Source organism: Nerophis ophidion, linkage group LG05 (genome assembly GCF_033978795.1).
Source record: "Nerophis ophidion isolate RoL-2023_Sa linkage group LG05, RoL_Noph_v1.0, whole genome shotgun sequence".
NCBI lineage: Eukaryota > Metazoa > Chordata > Actinopteri > Syngnathiformes > Syngnathidae > Nerophis > Nerophis ophidion.
In genome coordinates, this window is record NC_084615.1 from 43,526,133 (window position 1) to 43,552,541 (window position 26,409).

The 26,409-nt window shown below is 39.8% G+C and overlaps 2 protein-coding genes across 5 annotated transcripts in view; both read right to left on the reverse strand.

The window, feature by feature from the left end:
- Nucleotides 1-8,712, reverse strand: part of napbb (N-ethylmaleimide-sensitive factor attachment protein, beta b) — a 29,152-nt gene extending 20,440 nt beyond the window's left edge. For both annotated transcript variants that reach the window (XM_061901019.1, XM_061901018.1), the window contains exons 1-3: nucleotides 7,910-8,712; nucleotides 1,061-1,140; nucleotides 772-888 (exon numbers count right to left, since the gene is read on the reverse strand). In XM_061901019.1, coding sequence (XP_061757003.1) covers nucleotides 772-888; nucleotides 1,061-1,140; nucleotides 7,910-7,964 — 252 coding nt within the window. In that variant the 5' untranslated portion in view covers nucleotides 7,965-8,712. The remainder of the gene's footprint in view (nucleotides 1-771; nucleotides 889-1,060; nucleotides 1,141-7,909) is intronic.
- A 147-nt stretch (nucleotides 8,713-8,859) lies between these two features.
- The window catches only part of gpcpd1 (glycerophosphocholine phosphodiesterase 1), a 41,203-nt gene continuing 23,653 nt past the window's right edge, over nucleotides 8,860-26,409 (reverse strand). For 2 of the 3 annotated variants that reach the window (XM_061901015.1, XM_061901017.1), the window contains 3 exons: nucleotides 18,453-18,588; nucleotides 18,219-18,379; nucleotides 8,860-10,327 (listed from right to left, as the gene is read on the reverse strand). In XM_061901015.1, coding sequence (XP_061756999.1) covers nucleotides 10,129-10,327; nucleotides 18,219-18,379; nucleotides 18,453-18,588 — 496 coding nt within the window. In that variant the 3' untranslated portion in view covers nucleotides 8,860-10,128. Of the gene's footprint in view, nucleotides 10,328-13,266; nucleotides 13,317-18,218; nucleotides 18,380-18,452; nucleotides 18,589-26,409 lie in introns of all 3 variants that reach the window. The other variant, XM_061901016.1, reaches the window with a different exon arrangement.

Genomic DNA, 26,409 nt, shown 5'->3' on the forward strand with positions numbered 1-26,409 from the left:
ACCTCCGTATTGGTGCCTGTCTGTCTTTCTGTGCATGTTTGTGTGCGTCCGTGTATGTGTGTGGGTTCGCGTTTGTTAAAGTGTCTTTTTTTACAGCATTGCAAATTGACACTGCTTTAAAACTTACTTGATTTGGTGTAGGTGACTTTGACTAAAATGATAGGTAAAGTTATTTTTCACACAACCTTGTCTCACTCTTGTTAGCTAGCTAGCAAGGAAGAAGCTAACACTCTTATCGAGGTTGAGACCACCGCATTCTCCCTCCAAATGTCTGACATCATGTCTCCGCTTTAAATGCTCGCGTATCACAAATGTACTGCCATAAAAAAAAGGTGTGTTTTGCAAAATTGGTAAGGTTTTCATGTTTTTAAAAAGAATAAAAGGAAACATCCTCACATATGTTACCACTGGCGATGTTGATGGCGAGTGACCCACTTCCGCCTGGACTAACACAACTGATAACGTCACAACTATTGTCGACAAATATAACTGTTGGCGACAAATTATGTTGTTGACAATTGTCAACAATCGCTAATCGCTGCAGCACTATTAGATATACCCTCGTTAAAACATTGAAAGTGATGACTGGATTATTATTTCCATGATTTACTACTGAACCATGATTTAAAATCCAAGCAACATTGGAGCCTTTACTGTATTTGCTTTGTTAAAGCCTCAATACAGCAATCCTCATGAGGAAATGTGCAATTTGTGCAGCCTCACGGCCACACTGCTGATTCTGCTCCAGAAGACTGGGTTGGAATGTCTCACCGTTTGGGTCGGACTTCTTGTAAGCGTTCCCAGCATCGATGAAACTGGTGGCACAGTCATGTTTGTTCTGCAGCTGCATGTGGAGATGTGCTGCTTTGCAAAATGCTCCTCCAGCAGCTTACGAAAAAAAGAAAGAAACAACAACAATGACTCTGCATTAACGATTTTGACCCACTTTCACAAGTGCTGCACTTACTGTTACATTTTAGCACTGGAAAAAACAAAAATATACATTCTGCTCCTACTCAGGTGTTTTGATTATCAGTCGTAAAATAAACATTGTTCTCACCACTCCAGTTCTTGGCCATCTTGAACATGTTGGCCGCTCTGCAGTACATCTCGCAGGCTTCTTCCACTTTGTGGTGTCCTCTGTGATAAGACAAAATAAGCAATTTACATGAAGTATTTGTATTGTTAAATAAATCACTGCAAGCTATAACCTATTGATCTGCAAACCCCACAACGCGGACCTTTGGGAGTTCACTATGGTCTCTGTTTCGTATACCATCAGATGGCCAACTAAGTGTCATGTAGCCATGCCCTCATCTCTGGTCCTAAGTAGAAACGGGCGGGGTTTATAAGGAGCAGTCGGTGAGGATGTAGTCTGCAGTCTGCTCAAGCTCACCACACTCCCATACCGCAATGTCTGAAAGGCCCCACTTTTTCATAATTTACTTGAAAGCGTCCAAATCCAGTGCGCAAGTGGTTCAGAAGGGTTCAAGTCTCTCCTTTTACCCTACCTCCCGGGTCCTGGATGTATTGTTCGATGCAGGAGGGTTCCAACCGCCTGCTTCCAGGATCCTGACGCCCAAGCATCTCTGGACATGATCTCAGGGATCAACTGTAGCATCTCTTGTGGGGATGTCCCGATCCAGGTTTTTGCACTTCCGATCCGATACCGATATTGTTTTTGCAATTCCGATCCGATATCGATACTGGCCTATCCGAGCATGTATTAAAGTTTAAAGTTATTTAGCCTACTTAGTTGTCAAATTCATGCTGAAAATTATTTTATTACACTTGATGACAAGATAGATAGATAGATAGATAGTACTTTATTTATTCCGTCAGGAAAATTACAATTTTCAGCACAATCCCATCCAAGATCAGACAAACATTACAGGGAGACAGAACAGGATCGCTGACGGGTCTGCCGGCTTCCAGCGCCCCTTACAAAAAAGATGACATACAGGTAAACAAGGGGGGTGGGGGGGGAGAAAAAAATAGAAGATTAAAATAAAATTAAAATTAAAAAATCGGTCTTAGCCTAGGCCCTGGAGTGGGGGTGCAGACTGAGGCCAAGGGAAAGAAAAAAAAAAACAACTACCCAGCTGAATTAGGTGAGTTTGAATAATACACTTTATTCAAGGATAAACACAAAATATCAAAAATTATACATGACAAACAGAAATGGCATCATTAAACAGTAAACAAGTGAACGATATAAAGTGCAAATAATGCTGTAAACATTATTAAAAAAAGCAACACAAACAACCTGAGTGGGATAAAATGTCTATAACTCAGCATCAACACTTGTTCTTGAACAAGTGTAAACTGAAATTTTATATATATATATATATATATATATATACACTCCCTGAAGTCCAAGCATAATGGGGAGATTCTTTCTAACAAAGACGAGCACTTCAAGATGCTCAGGTGTCAGCCTGCTCCTGTGTTCAGCTATGATGAGTGCTAAAAAGCCTCTCACTCGCAAGAGTCATTAAAATGTCTTACAACTTTACCACCACGCTTGACTTTATTGTGGCAAGTTTTGCACTCCACCTCTTCATCTTTTTCATTTTGTAGGATAAAATATCCCACACAGCTGACATTTTTACCGTAACTTTTAATTCACACGGCCGTCTGAAAGGATAGAACGCAGACCTGTGGATGTTTTGAAGGTGTTCTGGAAAATGCGGAACGTAGTTTAGGGAGCAGCAGAAGAGTAGAATGTATTATTTAAATCGGTGTGTTGGAAAACACGGACCGGAGTTTTTTTAAAAACTGGATCGCCATTTTCCCATGCCTTGCAGTTACGCATTTTTTGGCAAATATCGGCGGCTGATCGGATCCAAATATTGGATCGGGACAACCCTAATCTCTTGTGCTGCCTTGTAAGGATGGCGAGACTCCAGCCTGAATGGTGGAGGCGGTGTTGTGGTTTTCTGCAGGATTTGCAGGATGTACATTATAGCTTTCCTTGCCAGAGAGAGGGTAGCTGCATTCCGTCGGGGACTGGATGGGGCGATTACTGCTAGGACTGGCAGGTAGGACACAGATTTTGGTTTTATGCAACCAGTTGGTTTTCCGTAGGGCGCTGTTGATGACGGTATCAACCTTGTTTGCATGTGGACTTCTGCTCCAGACAGGTGCACAGTATCTCGGTATCTTGCCGACATGCACATCCAGTCGTCAGCATAGCCATACTTGTTGGATGTTGTGTTAGGCAGGTCATGAATATTGATGTCAAACAGCGTTGGTGGGGGGATAGAGCCTTGCAGGACACATTTTTTCAGCTTTCTAGTCTGGCCATCGCTGGTTTGTAAGATGCAGCTACGGTTACTTAGTGTCTCCATAATAAACCTCACCATGTGCCGATCTGGGATTATTCTCAATTTCCGATGTAGTCCTCTGTGCCACATGGTATCATAAGCAGTTCTCGGGTACAGGAAAACTATACCATCTTTTTTGTTATCCTGGAAGCTCTCCTCGATGTCCTGAGTGTTACTTAGTTCGCTGTATACCTGCCACGGTGGAAGCCTGCTTGTTCCGGTGGAAGTTGTGGGTCCACCACTGGCTCCATGAAGCAGTGGATCAGGCCCTCCAGGGTCTTATATGGGACACAAAGGAGGGAGATGGGCCTCTAAGACTTTAGGTCTTCAGCACATTGTTGGGCTTTGGCAAAGCTATGACAGAAACATGCGGCCAGATCTTTGGGAGCTTACACCTCCAGAAACATGATGAGAATAATAAGCAGAACCAGTAAAATGTTTTTTACTTAGGTGTATGATAAACTCTGGTTAGATTTTGACTTTCCCGGCTTCAGTTTCTTAATTGGGAGGTTACACCTCATAAAACATGATGAGAAGAATGAGCGGAGCCAGTCAAATGTTTTTTACTTTGGTGTGTGATAAACTCTGGTAGGATTTTGACTTTCCCGGCTTCAGTTTCTTAATTGCTGCTCTCTGTTTGTCTGCTGCAAAGTTTCCTGAAAGGTTAGCATCAGCGCTGGCTGCTTTGGAGTGGGATCATACCTCACTCGATATCAGTTTTTGTCAGCGTTAGAGAAGGGGCCGTTACTCAGGAGCTTGGAATAAATGGCATCCAGTTACTGGCCACCTGCTGGGGGTTGATTTTTTTCCCTGAGAGCAGGTTGATGGTCTGCCATGCTTTCCATCTGGCCTTTCAGGTGTCATCCAGCTTCTGCAGTAGTGTTATTGCTGTTGCTTCCATTTCTTCCTTGGAGATCGCGTGCTGATATTGGTGCAGCAGGCTGCTGCACTCCTCATTCCAGCCCGAGATATAGTTCTTATTAAAGCCACGTAGGATGTTGCGCTTTGCTGCCCTTAGGCGAACTTCGCAATAGCCGGAGTATGCAATATCCACATCCTCTGCTTTCGGGTCCATGAGATTGACAGTTCTATCTATTTTCGCCATAAGCAACTGCCAGTTTGCCTTCCTGAAGTTTAATCTCCTGACCGGTTTGCCAGCTACCGGGCACACCAGTGATGGTACCTTGATAGACCGCCGGTGGTGGGAACCTGTCCAATACCCGTCTCTGTGGTTTCAGGTCATTACTGCGCCATACGGCGAAGGCCGGGTCTGGGTTGGTGTAAGAGTTCCACTGTGCAGAAGAGAAGCTTGGAGGTTCTTTTGGAACAAGTAGGAGCAGTGCCTCAGTGATAGAAGCCCACTCAGTCAGTGTTTTGCCATCCTTTGATGTATGTTTGTAACCATAGTCTGTGTGTTGACAATTGGTAATAATAAATAGCCCTGGGTTCAATCCCGGGTTTGTGTTTTCCCCGTGACTGCGTGGGTTCCCTCCGGGTACTCCGGCATCCTCCCACCTCCAAAGACATGCACCTGGGGATAAGTTGATTGGCAACACTAAATTGGCCGTAGTGTGTGAATGTGAGTGTGAATGTTGCCTGTCTATCTGTGTTGGCCTTGTGACGAGATGGTGACTTGTCCAGGGTGTACTCCGCCTTCCGCCCGATTGTTGCTGGGATAAGCAACAGCTCCCCCCGCAACCCCAAAGAGAATAAGCGGTAGAAAATGGATGGATGGATGGTATTCACTACGGTAATAGTAAATTAAGCAGCCATTCAATTTTAACGGAAATGTCACTGCGTAGTCAGTCACACAACAATATTCAATAATACAGTAGTGCTAGCAATTTAGAAGATAAAAAATATAAATTATATAAATTTGTCAGAAGACAGCAGTTTCAATATAATCGTCATATCGTGATAATGCATGTTGAATGATGATACATTCTAGCTGTGTCCCGCAAATTTGATAGCAACAAGCAGACAACGGCGTCCTCGCTAGCACGCTTGCAGCTAATGTCACTACATCACGAATCCTCGCCTCCATGGCAGATAATTAACTGATTTTCCGCAAGTATCACTGGAGGACTACAGGGCAAAAAATAGCTAAACATGCTTAACTACAACCAACCGTAGGATAGCTAACCTCTAAGTTATCGCAACTAAATGTAAAAAGGGGCGGGGTGATCAATACAAACCTCAACAACAATGATACAAAGTAAGGATAGTAACAATTTATATAGTTTTTGTCAAAGGGTAACTGCACTTTTTTGGAATGATAATAATTCACAATACTTATGGAAAGAACATTTTTGAAAGTGTTTTAACTCATAAATAAGCTTACAAAGGAGCCAATGGGAGCCATGATGTCATTGAGTGCCCATAAAACCCACTAACATCTAAAAACTGCCAAGATACCCTATTTACATTCAAATACCTGAATATTAGCCAAGTAATAGCAATATTGTTATTATAAGCACTAACGTTAACAACCTAAATTTAGCAGCGCATTGACAAGAAAGAGGTAACATTCTTACACTGCTGTATTGACATCATGAGCTTGAGAGCTGCTCTTTCACCTCTGACCTGGTGAAAGTTAATCCAGATCATAAATCATGTCTCTCACCTGGATAGTAAAAGGATGTGGATATAAACCGAAAAGTTGGTCCACTTACACGCTGAAATAGCGAACAAGACCCAAAAAGACGCTCGGTTGCGACCCACACCCTTTTTTTATTACTTAGCAAGGATTATGAGTCATGCTTCATCTAAACAGGAATATATCAACATCCTAGCAGTCGGCCTCCTAGTGAGAGCAGAAATGGTAAAGTAAGTGATGTTTTATCATGTTTGTTGGCTCATGTTGTTTGCAGTGTGTAATAATCAGTGATGTTGTCAAAGGAAACGCGAACATGATGCGTCTATGAAATTAATGTGGCGCTGTATGCATAAAATGACCAAAATATGTATATATTACATGTAATTAATATTGTGCCTGTTACTACATTACATATATATTTACAGTGTATATAACATGTTGATGGAGATGCTTGGATGTTTTCTTAAGCAATTTGTAGGCAGAATAGGGCAACTCCCGTAGGCTCCATTGTAATCTGACTTTTGCACACAATTATTTACTAGTTACAATGCATAAAAAAGAAAAACAGATTTGTGCTTGTCTTACATAAGGATTGTGAATGATTCCCAAAAACATACAGTTCACCCTTAAACAGCCGCCGATAGCAGTTTTTGCTTATGTTATAGTTATTTTACCCTATTGACTTTATTATCGGCAGCACTGTGGAATAGGAGTTAGTGCATGTGCCTCACAATAGGAATGTCCTGGGTTCGATCTCCAGGCTCGGGATCTCCCTGTGACAGCGTGGGTTCCCTCCGGGTACTCCGGCTTCCTCACACCTCCAAAGACATGCACCTGGGGATAGGTTGATTGGCAACACTAAACTGACCCTAGTGTGTGAATGTGAGTGTGAATGTTGTCTATCTGTGTTGGCCCTGCAATTAGGTGGCGACTTGTCCAGTATGTACTCCGCCTTCCGCTCCAGCACCTCCTGCGACCCCAAAACTGACAAGCAGTAGGAAATGGAAGAACTGTATTATTAGTTTTTTACGTAATAAAGGGGAATAAAGACATAATTCAAATATTTATTGATATCGATACATCCTGATCCTTTGTTTCTGTCAATTTATAATTGATCCTTGAAAGATGTTGGATACAATTTTAGAGTATCAGTACCAGCATTAGTATGACCAATACTGCTCCAGTAACTATTTGGTATTGTATCGATAGCGTAGTACCATCCAAAACTAATGTAAAGTACCTAAACAACAAAATAATAGGTTATTACATTCTAACAAAAGTATTCATAGAACCAGAAAGTAACCAGTTATTAGCATTAAATTAGCAAGTAGATTGATCATTTTGCCCTGCGATGACTTGTCCAGGGTGTACCCCGCCTATCGCCCGAATGCAGCTGAGATAGACTCCAGCACCCCCCGCGACCCTGAAAGGGACAAGCGGTAGTAAATGGATGAATACTTTTGAGGAAAAGTACAACCGAAAATGAGGCAATATGTTACTGCATACATCAGCAGCTAAATTAAGTAGCTTTGTAACCCCTTGTGAAAATGCTATCTATATTTCTCTTACCAAAGGGATTGAAACATCTAGTTATATTTGCTTTACTTTCTACCGCTTGTCCCTCTCGGTGTCGCAGGGGTGACTGGAGCCTATCCCAGCTGCATTCGCCCAAAAATATATCGTGATATATATCGTTATCGTAGGTGGCTGCAATATAGTTTTAAGCCAAAGTAACATGGCAAACAAAAAGCTTAGTTAAAAAGAACCAGAGTGGAGGTTTGTTTTAAATTGATGTGTAATTCAACTAAACAGTGAGTTAGCGTAAGTACCTAATTCGCCTGAATTGATGTCCAACTTTATAACATATCTTGATGCACACACAATAAAACAATGTCAATCTGTAAAATGTTTAATATGTGTAGGTGTACATAAATAGGCTGTTTGCCAATACATTGGCGTTTCAAACTAAAGCGTCATGCTAGCTTACCCTCCAAACATGCCTCCCAAAAGGGAGCCCGAAGACTTGATTTTCTTGTCCGCATCAGCCATTAGCTGCACGGCTTCCTTTTCTTTTCCGGAGTTATCCATTTTGATGTGATTTAACTGCAGTAGAAAATAACCGCGTAGGCTTAAGAGCTGTGTGAGGATTACAGCCGATGGCTTTACTCGGCGTGGGCGTGTGCGCCTGTTTAGCGGTTTAGCTGGAGCATCATGGGAGTAGTGGTACTACATCCAGATAATGACGACAGCGTCCAAGCAGAAAGGACTACAACTCCCAGATTCCCGCATTGATAGATTTGACGAGAGTCGTGTTATGTTGGAGGGCGTGCACCAGTGCGATCATTATTAGCTTTTCTGTCTTTTTTTTTATTTTTAAATTTGTATGTTATGTTCTTAAACATCCAAATAGGAATACAATTCGAGTGAATACATAAAAAACAAACAAAACGACGTTCAGTTATTAGTAGCCACTATTATCACCAGGAGATGGCGCTGCACTATTGCAACTCACTCATTGATTGATAGATTGAAACTTCTGTTCGTTGGTTGCACAGTACAGTACATATTCCGTACAATTGACCACTAAATGGTAACACCCGATTCCAGAAAATACATAGTGTGATGTGCTACCTCTTTTTCGAAACACAAATGCATAAAATTACTTAACACATAAAAATGACTAGTAAAACATTTAAAAACACAACTTGTTTAAATCGGGCTCCGATTTAAACTGCCAGGCAGATTCTGCACATTCTTGAGCACAACAGATAATTATACATTTTAATTTCCAAATTCCTTCCATCTTCTTAAGCGGAAGATGATGGATGGAATTTCCAAATAGATCAGTTAAGATGCAAGTGGAACCTGCAAAACTAACACTATTGCTGCTTACCTTGAGGCTGTGTGTTTTCTCCTGACTAATTAAGAAGAGACAAAACCGCCCAAAAAGTTTATTTCAATTCGCAGGGATGAACACTTCTTCACACCCTGATGTGTGACTAATCCACTGGTGTAAATGTAACAACCATACATTATTTCACTGCAAGTGTAATTTCCCAAAGATACACTGCCCTGCAATAAAGAAGTGGATTTGTGAAGCTCTGCAATTAAGTGATGAATACTGAGGGAAACAGTAAAATTGTAACAGAAAGCAAAAAATAATTAGTCCCCCACCTGCCATTATACTGTAAGACTGTACAACGTGAACTTTCTACCATGAAATCAGATACCAGTTCAATCACTGATAGTCTAAAAGGTAATGCCGACGTGTGGAACTTTTTTCACGTCCTTCAAGTTAACAAATCCATAAATGGCAACCTGAACAATTGTGTGAAAAAGTACAACTTAAAATATATCAACTACCAATTACATAGTTGCTCAATCAAAAGAAACGTTAAGGCAGGGGTGTTCAAATGAATTTCCTAAAAAATAAAACATAGCGGGAACCAATTACATTTTCTTTATTTTTTAGTTAGTCAAAAACATCCATCATATGTAGGTTAAGAAATGCTAAGCACTTAAATCTATCTAATCTATCTAGAAAAAAAGAAATGTTTTTATAACCTTCTATACCAGCAGTACCAGGGTCAATTGGGTTATGGATATGTTTGGTTAATAATAACTTGATATCATAGTCAATAAACCCATACTATACAGCTATGTAACATGAACATCATCAATATTGGACATGCTAAATGTGTTATTTAGCCCCAACAGTGTCTAAATATGTGCAAAAGCATATTTATTAGAAGGGTTTTTAAGTAAAGTTTTTTTTATTAGACGGAAATGAAAATCCATAGTTCCATCTTCATGTGCACCAAGAAGCATTGATATGTAACAATTAAGAGCTCCCATTGATTTTTTTATACAATAAACACTTAGTTGTTTGAGAAATTAGCTATGTTAAAACACCCCCGTCTTAAGGTAATGGCTACATGCACACACAAACAAACAATGGCACCTGCTTTGTATTGCCTGCACTATGAATCAATACAACGTATTGGCTCATGTCACATATGTAATATCCCTGCTTGATGGATGTCTGTTCTCAGCACACCTTCTCACTGCAATCATATCATGCGACAGCAGACTTGTGCGCATTCATAGAAGTGTTTTAAAAGAGTATTATATGCTAATGTTTACTCAAGAATTGCTTTGTTGATGATAATAATGTACACAAACCCATTTGTGAGGACGAGGAGTGCGCTACGAGGAGCTGAGGCCAGAGTCGGACTCAGCGCTCCCGGGCCGCTCCTTGGAGGCAACGCACGGCGCTGTGGAGCAAGGGATGGAGTAGCAGGAGCAGGCGCAGTTCTTGAGGGTCTCCTCGGTGATCACCTCCTGCAGGGAGTGTTGCTCCTCCACCTTAAAGATGTTGGACTGCTCTCCTTGGTCCTCACAGATCCTGAAAGGAGAAAAGAAAAAGGGGTTGTGTTAAAACTGATTCATGAGACAAAAGTCTACAGCAATTAACCAAAAATGTCTTCATGCACCATTTTTTGTTTGTCACGATGCATTCATTTCAAACCTGCATTCATTTGGGCTCAGTGGGCAATTGCGCTAATTGCTCTTTTGTCACAAAGCTCGAACCTTTTATGTTTGTTTTTAACGGCGCTGAAAGGGGACACTGTTTACTGGCAAACACGGTCCATCTGGAAAGTACCGCATTCCCTCAAATAGAGACCCCGGCTGTTGTGTATTTGGACTTAATGGCAGACAGGACCAGGTGTCTATTCAAAGGAGGTAGTTTTTCCTTGACTCCATTTCCAAAGTGCCTGCTCACATGGGGTTTAGTTGCTTTTCCCATGCATATGGAAAGTGCCTTGAGATAACTACTGTCATGAACTTGCACTCTAAAAATAAAACTGAGTAATAAAGAAGACACAATTCCGCTCTCCAGAGTAGTAAAGAACCTACTAGGAATATTGGAAGCACTTTTGTGAAGTGCAAAGATAATTAAGATATTAGTTATTTTGTTATGAGCTTGCGGCATGGCTCTGAGACAATGCTGACAGTCCCTCCAGGATTTCGCAGGCTTTTTTTGTGATCAATGTGACCTAAAGAAAGCTGCAATGTTTTGAGACTTATTTTTTAATAACATTGACTCAACTAGTGATTTTATGAAATTGTGATCAATGTTGTAACATTAATCTCAAAAATCACAGGATGTTAAATACTATATTGATGTTTTCCTCGTTTTATAACACAGACTTAAACGTAGACACTATATGGCAGTAATATCACATACTCAGAGCTCATTATCAAATTACTGTACTATCTTAATTATTCAGAATTAACAGTAATATTTTTTTATAAATATAGAAATACATGCTACCAAAGGCTTTCTTATTGTACGCTGTCTGCTCTGTCGTTCACAAATTGCAGACATTCTCCATGTATGTTTAAGTGTTTGTCCATCTTGAACCTTCATTTATGTTACTACACATGAAAGCATTTGTGAACTGTTGAGAGCGATCAATTGCGAGATTTTTTTGTTGGTAAATGAGAGCCATTGACAAATTATCCTTACAATTCAACACATATGTCATGTAAATGGTGCCTCTTTTCTTGGTCAGCATTGCAAATTCAAATATGTTATCAATTTCCTTACCCGGAATAAATAAAGGTTAAGTAAATACATGTAAACTAGGAAGTCAATGTTTGTATACTGTCTGTACTATAAGTACCCAGTAGATCAGAGCTACAACAATAGTGCTGTTTCATCAATAAATAGTTGCTATATTGCTACACATTGCTGTTCCTGCTTTGTCTACACAATAAGGAAACATAAGCTTTGATGAGACAGGTGATGTCGTCATTTGAGTGCCACTCAGAAAGACGCTGATTAGCCAAAATGTGCGGCGGGGCAGTTGCGGGTATTAGAAAAAGGTTGAATTTGCAGGAATCGGCGCAATTACGACATCCTAAGGGGGACTAATGTTGTTATTGCAATATGACATTTACTGACATTTATATACAGTATCTGGTGATGCACTTTAAAAGGTCCCCTATTATGCAAAAGTGACTTTTTCATGACATTCCAACAGTAACGTGTGTTCTCATAGCCTGTTTATTCGCAGTAAACGTGAGAAAAAGCTATCATCTCCTCACTTGTTTGCTCCATTTTTCAAATGCTGACTTTAAAATGTATGACATTATGAAGGGGGAAAAAACTATTTCAGGTTTCTTTACATATCTTTGAATGAAGCCCAGAGCTCCTCAAACTATCCATCAGTCAGCTATAGGTATGGGAGCTGCAAGTTTGATCAATTATTTTTTTGTTAAGTGAATATGCTAACCCAGCATGACGTTGTTGGTAAAAAGCATTGCTAGCATGTTGCTCATTTAGCTACGCTAGTCTTGTGCTGTTGTATGTGATAAATAACCTGTATTACGAGTTACAGTGTAAATGTAAGAAGTGGAAAAAGTACCCAATAACACTTTACGGAGAGACACCCTGTTGGTGACAAACACTGCTAATTAGCCTCTCAAAGCACACACAAAACCGAGTGTTCCCAGTAGGGTTTACAAAAAACACTTTTGAATTCCAGCATCCAGGCTAACACGCTTTTTATACACTACTGTGGGATTATTCAAATTGGTGAAAAATACTACAGTATGGAGATCTTTAAATTGTATTTCATAATGTGTGACAGCTATAAATATATCCCCCATTTGGTGCACCATAAGGTCAGTAATCTTAACTCCAGGTAAGGCTGTAATCCCTTTAAAGTTTTGAAGTCTGGTGAATCCTGTTACATTCCGCAGGCATGAAAGCCAAGCTTCCCGCTTTAGGAGTTCAGTAAACTGGTGGTGTTACATAATGGTCTTCTACAGACATGCATTTATAGTTATGAGTGACTTTCTGACAAGGCTCATATTAGACAGTGGACCAAATGAAGAGGCTGCTGCAAGCTGTCAATTCAAGCAAGTGCAAATTATTGAAAAACACATTTTTTTGTGTGTGTGTGTGGGGGGGCCTTAAATTCCAACTTTCACTAAGTCTTAGCAATTATTCTATCAATCCTGTGGTAAAAAAAGCTGATAAACAAAAGCATCCAAAGCCTGAAGCGCCTCATGCAAGCCATTCCTGTTTGAAGCAACCCATCCACAAGCCAATGCGTTGGGGTGGTAACAACAAGACATGATAGGCAGGGCAGTTGACCAATCATTCTGTTTGAATTCAGTCCAAATATCAGAAAAAACTAAGACATTCCCTCACATATGCAATTAAGGCATGAGAAATCTGAGGAGTCGACTGTCTTGCATTATCGTCTGCTTTCAAGATGTCAGATATATGAGTGTCAACAAAAACATCACAGCTAAAAACCAGGCAGACTTTACAGGAATCTGATGGACTTGAATCAGAATTTGTCAGGGAACAGTCACATATTCTGTGAAAAAAAAGGAAGCAGAGTTAATTTTGATAGTCTTGCAAGAAGAGTGGACTGCAGAGCGATGAGATCGCCCAAAGGGATTGTGTTTGGAAAACAAACGTGGGAAATGTAGGAGTGAAACAGCTGGACAAACAGGTCCTTGCTCAATATGCAGCTTTACAGAACGGGACGTCTACCACAGCCAAATACATAGTCAGCTGAAATGAAGGGTACAGCCCCTCTCTGGTCCTGTTAAGTAAGATTTTAAATATTATGTATATATTCATGTTATAAATTAGTTGATCTATTTTGTTGTAATTTATAAGTACCAGTACTGCATTTTTTACTGGATACGTATTTACACAGTTATTCACCTTTTATATTACTGTACTTCTTGCTACTGATATTCATAGAGGAAACCAAATAATTTAATTGTATGGGAATGGATTGATCCGGATCAGCCTCAAAATTAGTTTACCGGTAATTGTTCCTTATCCCATCACTCGTTCCTTATTTCATTTCAGACATTCCCTGAAAGTTTCATCAAATTGTGCCCATAACTAGTGAAATGAAATGAAAAATGTAATGTAATGTAAAAATGTAAAAATGCCCAAAATATAATCCGTTGTTTCATTCCATTTTGCACATTTCATAAAAGCTTTGTAAATATCTTCCCACAATTTTTTGAATTATGTTGCAAACTGAAAAACCTGTGGTGGAGGTGATGACTCATCTACTCATCACCTGGGTCCCCATTAATATAAAAAAGGTTTTCGGAAAACTGTCCCTAAGACTAAATAATCTTCAACCTGGAAACACTAGAAAATAATGACATGAAGGAAGACATGTTTCCATTCCTGTCCTGTAGGTGGCTGAAGACTGTATTACAACACAATATCATCCTTTGTTTTACACTGCAGCGCTATCTCCTGAGGTCACCATGCCATTCAGCTCAAGTGGGAAGAAAAACAGAATCTTTCACTTTTATTTGTCTGCACATAGACAATACATAACAATTAATTTTTATAACAAACTTCATTACAACATACTTACATTAAATGATTATGTCCTATTTAAATAACTGTATCACAAGCTGGACACTGACAAATCAATTCACACTTAAATTGGTGGAAGTTATAAAAAAAAACATTAAAACTACATAAGCAAGGCAAGCCATTTATCATCGTTGCAGAATACTTGAAAAATATAATTAATTTAATTGCGAAAACCTAATCAAGTGTGCTGATTCAGTTTTTGTACCGCCTCCACTCAAAAACATTGCAAAGAGAAATGTTTACCGGACAACTAGGTCCAGTTCCAGAGGGGACTGCTTGGTGTGTTCAGGAAAAGTGTGTTTGGGAAACTATCTTTTCTCTTATCGAGCATATCAAACATGGAACACAATTTCTGCAAATATAAGGGAACTAGCAACACAATCAGCAGTTAAAAATATCTTGAAAACAATGGGTGCTTGAGAGTAGTTTTACTACTGGTATAAAATTGAAGTGGTAAATCGGGCTGGATGATATTGACAAAAACCCTAATTGCAAGTTTTCTCTCCAAAATTGCGATTGTGATTAGAGATGTGATTTTTATATTTTATACATATACAATGTAAATGCATAAAACTGTAAAAATAACGAGTGAAAGATAACATGTTACTTTTAGACTGTCAATCAATATATTATTGTCTCAAAGTGCCACACATTAGAACAGTGGTTCTTAACTAGGGTTCGATCGAACCCTAGGGGTTCGGCGGAGCCTCTACCTCGGAGGTCAGGATACACCCGACTCATCGTTTAAATAAAAACTTCGCACTATTGTTGTATTATGGACACCCCCAAACAACGTTCCCTCTAATTTTCCATCTGATTTGCAGGTGTGTAGTTTGTTGTGAGTTCATGCACTGTGTTGGTTTTGTTCTTTGAACAAGGTGATGTTCATGCACGGTTCATTTTGTGCACCAGTAAAAAAACCTATAAGTTTGTCTTGAATTTGAAAGACATTTTTATTTTTCACTAAAGAAAGGTTCGGTGAATGCGCATATAAAACTGGTGGGGTTCTGTAACTCCAACAAGGTTAAGAACCACTGCATTAGAATGATATGCAATAATTTACTTTTTTTTAAATATTTGGCTTTATGTCTACATCATGCTCCAAAACTCAAGAACATATAATATAATATAATCGCTAAAAAGTATTCAGTGTTTATAGGCAAAGGACGCAGGGCTTAACAATTCTGATTGGCGAACATGTCTCACTCAATGGCTGGAGGTGGCGAAGCAAAAAAAAAACAACCTCCGGCTCTTGTGGTTATTTATCACACTAATTAAAACATCAATGTTGATTCATTGTGCATCCCTAACATTAAGGTTTAAATGATGAAATATGTATTTTAGTAAGTCTTTAATATTTTGGAATTTCACATTTTAATATTGTTTATCTTTGTTTGTCTAAATTCTAACATCAGCCTGTTAAAGAAACAAAAGATGAAAATTAACCTTTGGCTATAATTTCACATATTTACAAGGGATGTAAAAAATACACCAACTTTAACTTTAGAGATATCCATACATAGTTTAGCGAGCCTCTGGATCGATCTATATCTCGTATGGATTGGTCGATGTTCGGTTAGAAAGTCATGAATCGGTTGATTGGAGCTCTGACCATATTTTGTTGTTGTGTGTACCACTGCCACATATGTATATAAACTACCCCGAACGAACTGTGAAATACAGTAAGACGCACACCATACAGGTCTACAAAACCTATAGTTCCTGGAACTAAAAGTTCCAGAAACTTAAACTTTTGGTGAAAAAGGGCGTACTTTGCCTCAAAATGCTTGTGTCAAAACACACACACTATTATCAGCTGCTAGCAGTGAGACAACGCAGCTGGTTATCGATTAAAAAAAATGACAGCCATCTTATTCATGTATTTCCTGGCTAAAAACTGCAATAAGTATCATCTGAATACATTCATATACCAACTAACTTTGATAAATGATCACCATGCCAAATAAATGTTTTAACAGACCTTTATAATGCTTACCTAAAACATCTGGGATTAGATGAAATTGTCATGTACCCATCAAATCTGCTGTTGAAACTTGGACTATATAACCAACATATATAACCAGCATATAAATTGATTGTAAATTAGGGGCAGGACATGGATAAGCATTCTTGCTTTTTTCCCGTATCCCTTTTCGGTGGGTGCCGTTGCATGTCTGTCAAACTACAAACCCCGTTTCCATATGAGTTGGGAAGTTGTGTTAGATGTAAATATAAACAAAATAGAATGATTTGCGAAAGATTTTCGACCCATATTCAGTTGAATATGCTACAAAGACAACATATTTGATGTTCAAACTGATAAACTTTTTTTTTTTTTTTTTTTTTTTGCAAATAAGTATTAACTTTAGAATTTGATGCCAGCAACGCATGCCGAAGAAGTTGGGAAAGGTGGCAATAAATACTGATAAAGTTGAGGAACGCTCATCAAACACTTATATGGAACATCCCACAGGTGTGCAGGCTAATTGGGAACAGGTGGGTGCCATGATTGGGTATAAAAGCAGCTTCCATGAAATGCTAAGTAATTCAAAAGCAAATTGTCAAACAGTTTTAGAACAACATTTCTCAACGAGCTATTGCAAAGAATTTAGGGATTTTACCATCTACGGTCCGTAAAATCAACAAAAGGTTCAGAGAATCTGGAGAAATCACTGCACGTAAGCAATGATATTACGGACCTTTGATTCCTCAAGCAGTACTGCATCAAAAACCGACATCAGTGTGTAAAGGATATCACCACATGGGCTCAGGAACACTTCATATAACCACTGTCAGTAACTACAGTTGGTCGCTACATCTGTAAGTGCAAGTTAAAACTGTACTATGCAAAGCCAAACCCATTCATCAACAATATCCTGAAACGCCGCCGGCTTAGCTGATGCAAAGTGGAAAGGTGTTCTGCGGTCTGACGAGTCCTCATTTCAAATTATATTTGGAAACAGAGGACGTGGTGTCCTCCAGAACAAAGAGCAAAATAACCATTCGGATTGTTATAGGCGCAAAGTTCAAAAGCCAGCATCTGTGATGGTATGGGGGTGTATTAGTGCCTAAGGCATGGGTAACTTACACATCTATGAAGGCACCATTAATGCTGAAAGGTCCTTACAGGTTTTGGAACAACATATGTTGTCATCCAAGCAACGTTATCATGGACGCCCCCGGCTTATTTTAGCAAGACAAGTGTTACAACAGCGTGGCTTCGTCAAAAAAAAAATGCGGGTACTTTTCTGGCCGTCCTGCAGTCCAGACCTGTCTCCCATCGGAAATGTGTGGCGCGTTATAAAGCGTAAAATACGACAGCGGAGACCCCGGACTGTTGAACGACTGAAGCTCTACATAAAACAAGAATGGGAAAGAATTCCACTTTCAAAGCTTCTACAATTAGTTTTCTCAGTTCCCAAACGTTTATTGAGTGTTGTTAAAAGAAAAGGTAATGTAACACAGTGGTGAACATGCCCTTTCCCAACTACTTTGGTACGTGTTGCAGCCATGAAATTCTAAGTTAATTATTATTTGCAAAAAAAACATTTAGTTTATGAGTTTGAACATCAAATATCTAGTCTTTGTAGTGCATTCAATTGAATATGGGTTGAAAAGGATTTGCAAATCATTGTATTCAGATTATATTTACATCTAACACAATTTCCCAACTCATATGGAAACAGGGTTTGTACAAAGAGTGATGAAGTGTTGCTGTATATGTCTGTCTGCCGGGGTAAATACAATTCATTCAATTAATTAATTCAGATATCAGCAAAAATCAACAGGATTCTTGTTCTGATACAGTTTGTAGGTGGTTAAAACAGAGTCTTGTGGTGGCAAGTATGAAGACAAACGTTTTTACCTGTCATAGATGAGGCCGTCGATGCCTTGCTGTCTCAGCCGCTTCCTGTTCTCGTGCTCGTTGTTGTCGTCGCCCCAGCTAAAGACCACCAGGCCTTTGCCCTGCGCCTCCCCGATCAGGCTCAGGTTTGTCAGCAGCTCTTCAGTGTGAGCGCTGATTCCCTGCGGGATACAACATTTTTCTTTCAGTTGTTTCATAACCAGGACAATTGAAATGAAACGCATCGTTTCCTACCAGGATGTCTTCGCTCTGGGCGAAGCTAATGGCAATCTCTGTGGTCTGGCAGCGGATGTCCATCAGCTCCGGGTACTTCTTGGAGATTCCCTGAGTCAGGAAGAGGATTGGGTACTTGTTCTGCTTGTGGCGCACCCTGTAGGACAAACATACATATAAGCATAATGAAAAAGCACTCAGAGAGCGGAAACGTACGCCAGACTCGGTCTTCCAAAAGTAAAATAATCCTTTGAAAAAATTCTGAATCGAGACGGGGATCAGGATCAGTCCCGAGATCGATTTCTTATCCCGTTTTGGACATTTCTTGACATTTTCACCAAAGTCTGCCCATAACATTTTGAGTTATGTTGCCAATTATCTAATACAATCCAGGCGAATACATAAAATAACCTCATGGTGGCGACTTGTGCAGGGTGAACCCCGCCTGCCGCCCGAATGCAGCTGAGATAGGCTCCAGCACCCCCCGCCACCCCACAAGGAACAAACGGTAGAAAATGGATGGATGGAACCTTATGGTGGCGGTAACTATGTCAGTTTAAGACATCATACAGTACTTAAAGGGGAACTGCACTTTTTTTTTGGCGTTCTATTTTGTAATAATCTGCTTGTTGTAGGTGGCTAGCAATGGTGTTAATATGAATAATCCATTTTGCCTCTAAATCATTTTAAAATGCATTCAAAAAGCACACACAATATCCCATTTACATCATGTGACCTGAATATTAACCACGTTTTAATGATATTGTTATTATAAGCGTTTACGCAGACAAACTATTTTTAGCCGTGCCATGTTACAGAGTGCTACTTGGCTTGTGCAGCTGCTGTGTTAACATACTGAGCTCCTGCTTATGATCACCTGGTAACTCTGTTGAACGTTCGATATAAATTATAAATCATGCCTCTCACCTGGATAGAAAATGGTTGTGGACATGAACCGAGATGGCCAGAAAGACACAAAACACATTATTTTGCTGCACCGGCTTTTTTTTAACCCTTCGCAAAGATTATGGTTAATTAATCATCTAAACAGCAAGATTTGAACATCCCATCATCATCAGGCATCCAAGTAATAGTTGTTAAAGGAAAGAACGATGTGATGCATCTATAAAATGAATGTGCCGCTGTATGCTTAAGATGAACAAAAAACGTATATATCACCGGTACACATTATTATGAGTGTGCCTGTTACTACATTACATTCATACTTAAAGTGTGTATATAAAACTTTCATGGAGGTGTTTGGATATTTTTTACAGCGCTTTATAGGTGGAGGACCGCGTCTCTTGAAGGCTTAATTTTTAGCTGACATTAATATGTTCATTTACAAGTTAGAATGCATAAAAAAGAAACACGTGCTTGTCTCACAAACGGATAATAAACGATAAACTTAATTACCAAAAAAGTGCAGTTCCCCTACAAATGTATTTGTTAAAAGTAAGCTTTCTGTTAAATGCTTCAGCGTCAAAGGGGTCCTATTATTCAAAACCAACTTTTCTTACCTATTGATACGTGTTGTTATTTATTTAGGATCCCCATAACAGTGGCGTGTCTAAAAGGTGCCCAAGGGCGGCACGTGCAGTAACAAGCTACATGTAGCTAAGCTGTGTGGCTTTACTACATAAAGCAGCTTGGCGGTAGCTTAGCTACTTTTTTAACAAGTAGCTTTTCCTGTAGGTTCGCTACTTTTAGACCCATGTGGCGAGGTAGCTTACATCAAAGCAACAAGCTAGAAAGAAATAAAATGGACTGCGATTCCAGGCCCCCAAAAAAAGGACAAAATCTAATGATCTGGATGAACGAGAACATCCATCAAAACCGCCAACCAATCATCATGGATTTTCTTCGTAGGGTACAGAGAAAATCCATGATGAGTGGTTGGTGTTCGTATGATGAGTCACAATTGGCTAAAGTTAGGGCAAAACATTACGGACTGGCCAATCAGAGGCAAGATAAGGCACGTCATCAAAACGAGTAAGCCAAATCCTAACAGTCACGCACTCATGTCACATGACGACAAGGGAGACAGAGACACTTCAAGCTGACCACTCCAAAAAAAAAAACATACTTGAAAATGGCAGAGGGATTCTGTACCGCAGATTACAAAACCCAAAACCAGTGAAGTTGGGACATTGTGTAACTTGTAAATAAATACAGAATACAATTATTTGCAAATCCTTTTCAACCTATATTCAATTGAATACACTGCACAGACAAGATAATTAACGTTGGAACTGGTAAACTTTTATTTTTTGCAAATATTAGCTCATTTGGAATTTGATACCTGCAACATGTTTCAAAAAATCTGGCACAAGTGGCAAAAAAGACTGAGAAAGTTGAAGAATGCTCATCAAACATTTATTTGGAACATCCCACAGGTGAATAGGCTAATTGGGAACAGGCGGGTGTCATGATTGGGTATAAAAGCAATTTCCATGAAATGCTCAGTCATTCACAAACAAGGATGGGGCGAGGGTTACCACTTTGTGAACAAATGTGTGAGCAAATTGTCAAACAGTTTAAGAACTACATTTTTCAAAGAGCTATTGCAAGGAATTTAAGGATTTCAACATCTGCGGTCCGTAATATCATCAAAAGGTTCAGAGAATTTGCAGAAATCACTGCACGTAAGCAGCAAGGCCGAAAACCAACGTGACCGTCAACCCTTCAGACAGTGCTGCATCAAATACCGACATCAGTGTGTAAAGGATATCAGCCGGACTGTTATAGGCGCAAAGTTCAAAAGTTCAAAGTTCAACTTAAAGTACCAATGATTGTCACACACACACTAGGTGTGGTGAGATTATCCTCTGCATTTGACTGATCACCCTTATTCCCTGGGAGGTGAGGGGAGCAGTGAGCAGCAGCGGTGGCCGCACTCGGGAATAATTTTTGGTGATTTAACCCCCAATTCCAACCCTTGATGCTGAGAGCCAAGCAGGGAGGTAATGGGTCCCATTTTTATAGTCTTTGGTATGACTCAGCCGGGGTTTGAACTCACAACCTACCAATCTTTAACCACTAGGCCACTGATCAATCCAGGCCAGCATCTGTGATGGTATGGGGGTGTATTAGTGCCCAAAGCATGGGTAACTTACACATCTGTGAAGGCACCATTAATGCTAAAAAGTACATACAGGTTTTGGAGCAACATATGTTGCCATCCAAGCAACGCTATCATGGACGCCCCTGCTTATTTCAGCCAGACAATGCCAAACCACATATTACAACAGTGTGGCTTCATAGTAAAAGAGTGTGGTTACTAAACTGGCCTGCCTGTTGTCCAGACCTGTCTCCAAATGAAAATGGGTGGCGCATTATGAAGCGTAAAATACGAGAACATAGCGGACTGTTGAACAACTTAAGCTGTACATCAAGCAAGAATGGGAAATAATTCCACCTGAAAAGCTTCAAAAATTGGTCTCCTTGGTTCCCAAACGGTTACTGAGTGTTGTTAAGAAGAAAGGCCATACAACACAGTGGTAAAATTGCCCCTGTGCCAACTTTTTTGCAATGTGTTGCTGCCATTAAATTCTAAGTTAATGGTTATTTGCAACAAAAATTCAGTTTCTCAGTTCAAACATTAAGTATCTGTTCTTTGCAGTGTATTCAACTGAATAGAAGTTGCTCCAAACAAATACCTTTTAAAGTGACAGAGGCTGTACATTTATGGCCCAGAATCATGCATTTTGTTTTACTGTTATTTCGAACACGCCCATTACTGTAAAAAACCGGATACAAAGTCACATTGCACTCTGCAGTACATTGTAGTAAACTGTATTTGTATTTTGCGCCAACTGTTGCAAGTTGTCCAACGTACTGTAATACTTGGCAATATCTATCCATCCATTTTCTACCGCTTATTCCCTTTTGGGGTCGCGGGGGTCGCTGGCGCCTATCTCAGCTACAATCGGGCGGAAGGCGGGGTACACCCTGGACAAGTCGCCACCTCATCACAGGGCCTACTTGGCAATATTGACAGCAATTTTCTTAAAAGATTCACTCCATACTTGGTGGTGGTAACCGTGGTAACCTACTATGGTAGCTACAGCTGCTCCTAGGATAGACTGACTGTTTTTTGGGTGCGACCCATGCAGAACTAGGTGCCCCCCATAAAAAAAAGTCTGGACATGGAGGCATGGGAAAGATATTTATAAAAACACTTCATACCTGCTCCAAACGAGCAATTTGGAATTTGAGTAGCTAGTGATGTATTTGTCGCTAGTTACGTCAGCAGATATCTCCATGTATGGTAAAGTGTTACCAATGTAAGTCTGCCATTGTAGTCCAACGTTGTGATCACAAAGTTTCCTATTTTTCTCTAACTTCTTGTTGTGGAAACTGGCTCAACCATCCATATAAATCCTCAGTTGTTGCCATTCCTATCACAAAAGAGCCTGCAGCTCTGACTTATATCTGTCAGTAAACTCTTTATTGAAACACTTAAAAACTACAACATGGCTGACAGGGTGGAGACAGTCGAAGTGGAGGGACGTAAATAAGACCGCCCACAAAACAGCGCATCCTAAAGAGACTGTCAGACAGTCAGAAATCATAATATAAGCCCTTTAATTAGGAAATGTTAAGATAGCTAATTAGTTGGGTTGTTTGGTACTTTCGCTGTCTAACTGAAGATTAAGTTAGCGCTTTTCGAGTGACTCCAAGCACTTGACATAGTGAAACCCATTGTGTAAGTTACATTTAAACCAGTGTGGGTGGCACCGGGAGCAGGTGGGTAAAGTATCTTGGCCACAACGGCAGTGACAAGGATGGCGAAAGCGGGGAATTATACCCGGAACCCTCAAGTTGCTGGCACGGTCGCTCCACCAACTGAGCCACGACACCCCAAAGTTAGATTAATTAATTCCAAATTAGGTTAGCAGGTTAGTTAAAAGTAGGCCCTTTTAAATGTACATTATGTAATAATTTCAAGTCATCATTAAATGGCCCTGATATGTCAAAAGGCAGGCAGCATGGTGAAAGAGGGGTTAGTGCAGGGGTAGGGAACCTATGGCTCTCGAGCCAGATCTGGCTCTTTTAATGACCGCATCTGGCTCTCAGATAAATCTTAGCTGACGTTGCTTAACACGATAAGTAATTAATAATTCTGCTGGTAATCTCAGTGTTAAAGGCCTACTGAAAGCCACTACTAACAACCACCCAGTCTGATAGTTTATATATCAATGATGAAATATTAACATTGCAACACATGCCAATACGGCCGCTTTAGTTTACTAAATTGCAATTTAAATTTCCCGCGAGGTATCCCGTTAAAAACGTCGCGGAATGATGACGCTTACTTATGTTGACGTGTGCTTGTGACGTTATTGGTTGGAGCGGACATGTTCTCCCAGCATCACACACGGCTAAAAGTTGTCTCTTTTCATCGCATAATTACACAGTATTTTGGACATCTGTGTTGATGAATCTTTTGTAATTTGTTCAATTAATAATGGAGACTATAAATAAGAATGCTGTTGGTGGAGAGCAGTGGATTGCAGCTGCCTTTAGCAACCGAAACACAGACGATGTTTCTTTGTTTGTTGTGAAGCTTTAACACAGAGCAGTCAGGCGAACATGTTTCTCTACGTCAACCAGCAAGTTTTGGGATGGGAAAATTGTGATATTAAGTCGGCTCTTACCGGAGACATCAGTGGATTATGCGACCTCATGCAGCTCAAAAAAGCAGCTGTGATCTTGGCTCTTCGGCTTCTCTCAGAGACACTGGCGTTCACCGCAGCCATCCGACTTTCAGGTATGACTTTATAATTTCATTAAAATACTATTAACACAATAAGCAGATAAGGGATTTTCCAGAATTATTGTAGTAAATGTGTCTAAATACATCTGAAACGCTCCCACTGCCGCCGCCTGGAGCCGTCGCCTTTTTTTTTTTTTTTTTAGTGCTTCACTCTAACTTTCCTCATTCACAAATCTTTCATCCTCGCTCTAATTAATGGGGACATCGTCGCTTTTTCGGTCCGAATAGCTCTTGCTGCTGGTGGCTATGATTATAAACAATGTTCAGATGTGAGGAGCTCCACAACCAGTGACGTCACGCGCACATCGTCTGCTACTTCCGGTAAAGGCAAGGCTTTTTTATTAGCGACCAAAATTGCGAACTTTATCGTGGATGTTCTCTACTAAATCCTTTCAGCAAAAATATGGCAATATCGCGAAATGATCAAGTATGACACATAGAATGGACCTGCTATCCCCGTTTGAATAAGAAAATCTTATTTCTGTAGGCCTTTAAAAATAACGTTCAAAATATAAAACAATCTCATGCATTTTAATTCATCCATCCGTTTCTATCGCACCTGTTCAAGAAATTACATTAATGGTCAGAAGTATTTTATTTATTATTGGTTACCCTTCAGAATAACAATGTTATTAAAAAGAATAAGACATGCACGCATTTAGTTGTTGTAATCAGGGTAAGTCGAAATAAAAGAGGAGGCATAGGATTCTCTTGTCAGAGCGTGGGAGGACACTGTACAAGGGTACAGGTATACACGTTTCTCCTCATTGAGCTAAATTGAATCCAGTCTCTGTTTAATTTCTTGCTTTTTGTTTGTTTAATAGATGTCGTCAGTGTTTGAACTTGACAGTTGTATTCAGTGTTAAAAATATTATACGGCTCTCACGGAAGTACATTTTAAAATATTTGGCTTTCATGGCTCTCTCAGCCAAAAAGGTTCCCGACCCCTGTGTTAGTGCGTCTGCCTTACAATACGAAGGTCCTGAGTTCGCTCCTGCGCTCGGTATCTTTCTCTGTGGAGTTTGCATGTTCTCCCCGTGACTGTGTGGGTTCCCTCCGGGTACTCCGGCTTCCTCCCACCTCCAAAGACATGCACCTAGAGATAGGTTGATTGGCAACACTAAATTGGCCCTAGTGTGTGTAGGCCCTGCGATGAGTTGGCGACTTGTCCAGGTTGTAACCTGCCTTCCGCCCGATTGAAGCTGAGATAGGCTAGAGCGCCACCTCATATATATGAGGTGGCGTTATATGCTCCAACATCATCACGCAATCTCATATATATGATGTCAAAAGGCATTAATAAATCAAGTTATTTTCAAATACCTCTATAACTGATAACAGTAGTTCAGCCCCAAAATTGTGTTGTTTTCATTTTGATGCCCCGCTCTCCACCGTTTGACCAATAAAAAAGTCTGTGAGTGTGTCACATCCAGGTTGCCAGTTGCGCACCACCAGCTACTGCCACTGGTAAAGTTACTAAACATGTCAGACCTTAGTATATCTAAAAGACGTCCTTACGATTCTAAACTTATTCATGACAAAGCCAGGCACAAAACATGGATTTGTATCAGGGATGATTTTGAAAGATGGGAGACGATTGAAGGCAGAGAAGATTTTTTCATCTGACGCCAAACTTGCTAATTTCGTCCTTGATAGGTAATTAATGCATTTACATTTTCTTATTACTTGTAATAAATGGAAATTGACATTTTGCATGTAAACTATATTTTCCAATACAGTCTATAATCTTGTCTAACAAAGCTAGTATGTTCGTGCAACAAATGCTAAGGAGCAAAGCACCATCCCACTAGTGCAGGGGTCACCAACCTTTTTGAAACCAAGAGCTACTTCTTGGGTACTGATTAATGCGAAGGGCTACCAGTTTGATACACACTTACATAAATTGCCAGAAATAACCAATTTGCTCAATTTACCTTTGAATAGGTAAATTTATATATAAAAAAAAAAGGGTATTTCTGTCTGTCATTCCGTCGTACATTTTTTTTCCTTTTACGGAAGGTTTTTTGTAGAGAACAAATGATGAAAAAAACACTTTTTGAACGGTTTAAAAGAGGAGAAAACACGAACAAAATGAAAATTAATTTTTGTAACATAGTTTATCTTCAATTTCGACTCTTCAAAATACAACCAAAAAAATGAAGAGGAAAAACCAGCTAATTCGAAAATTTTTGAAAAAAT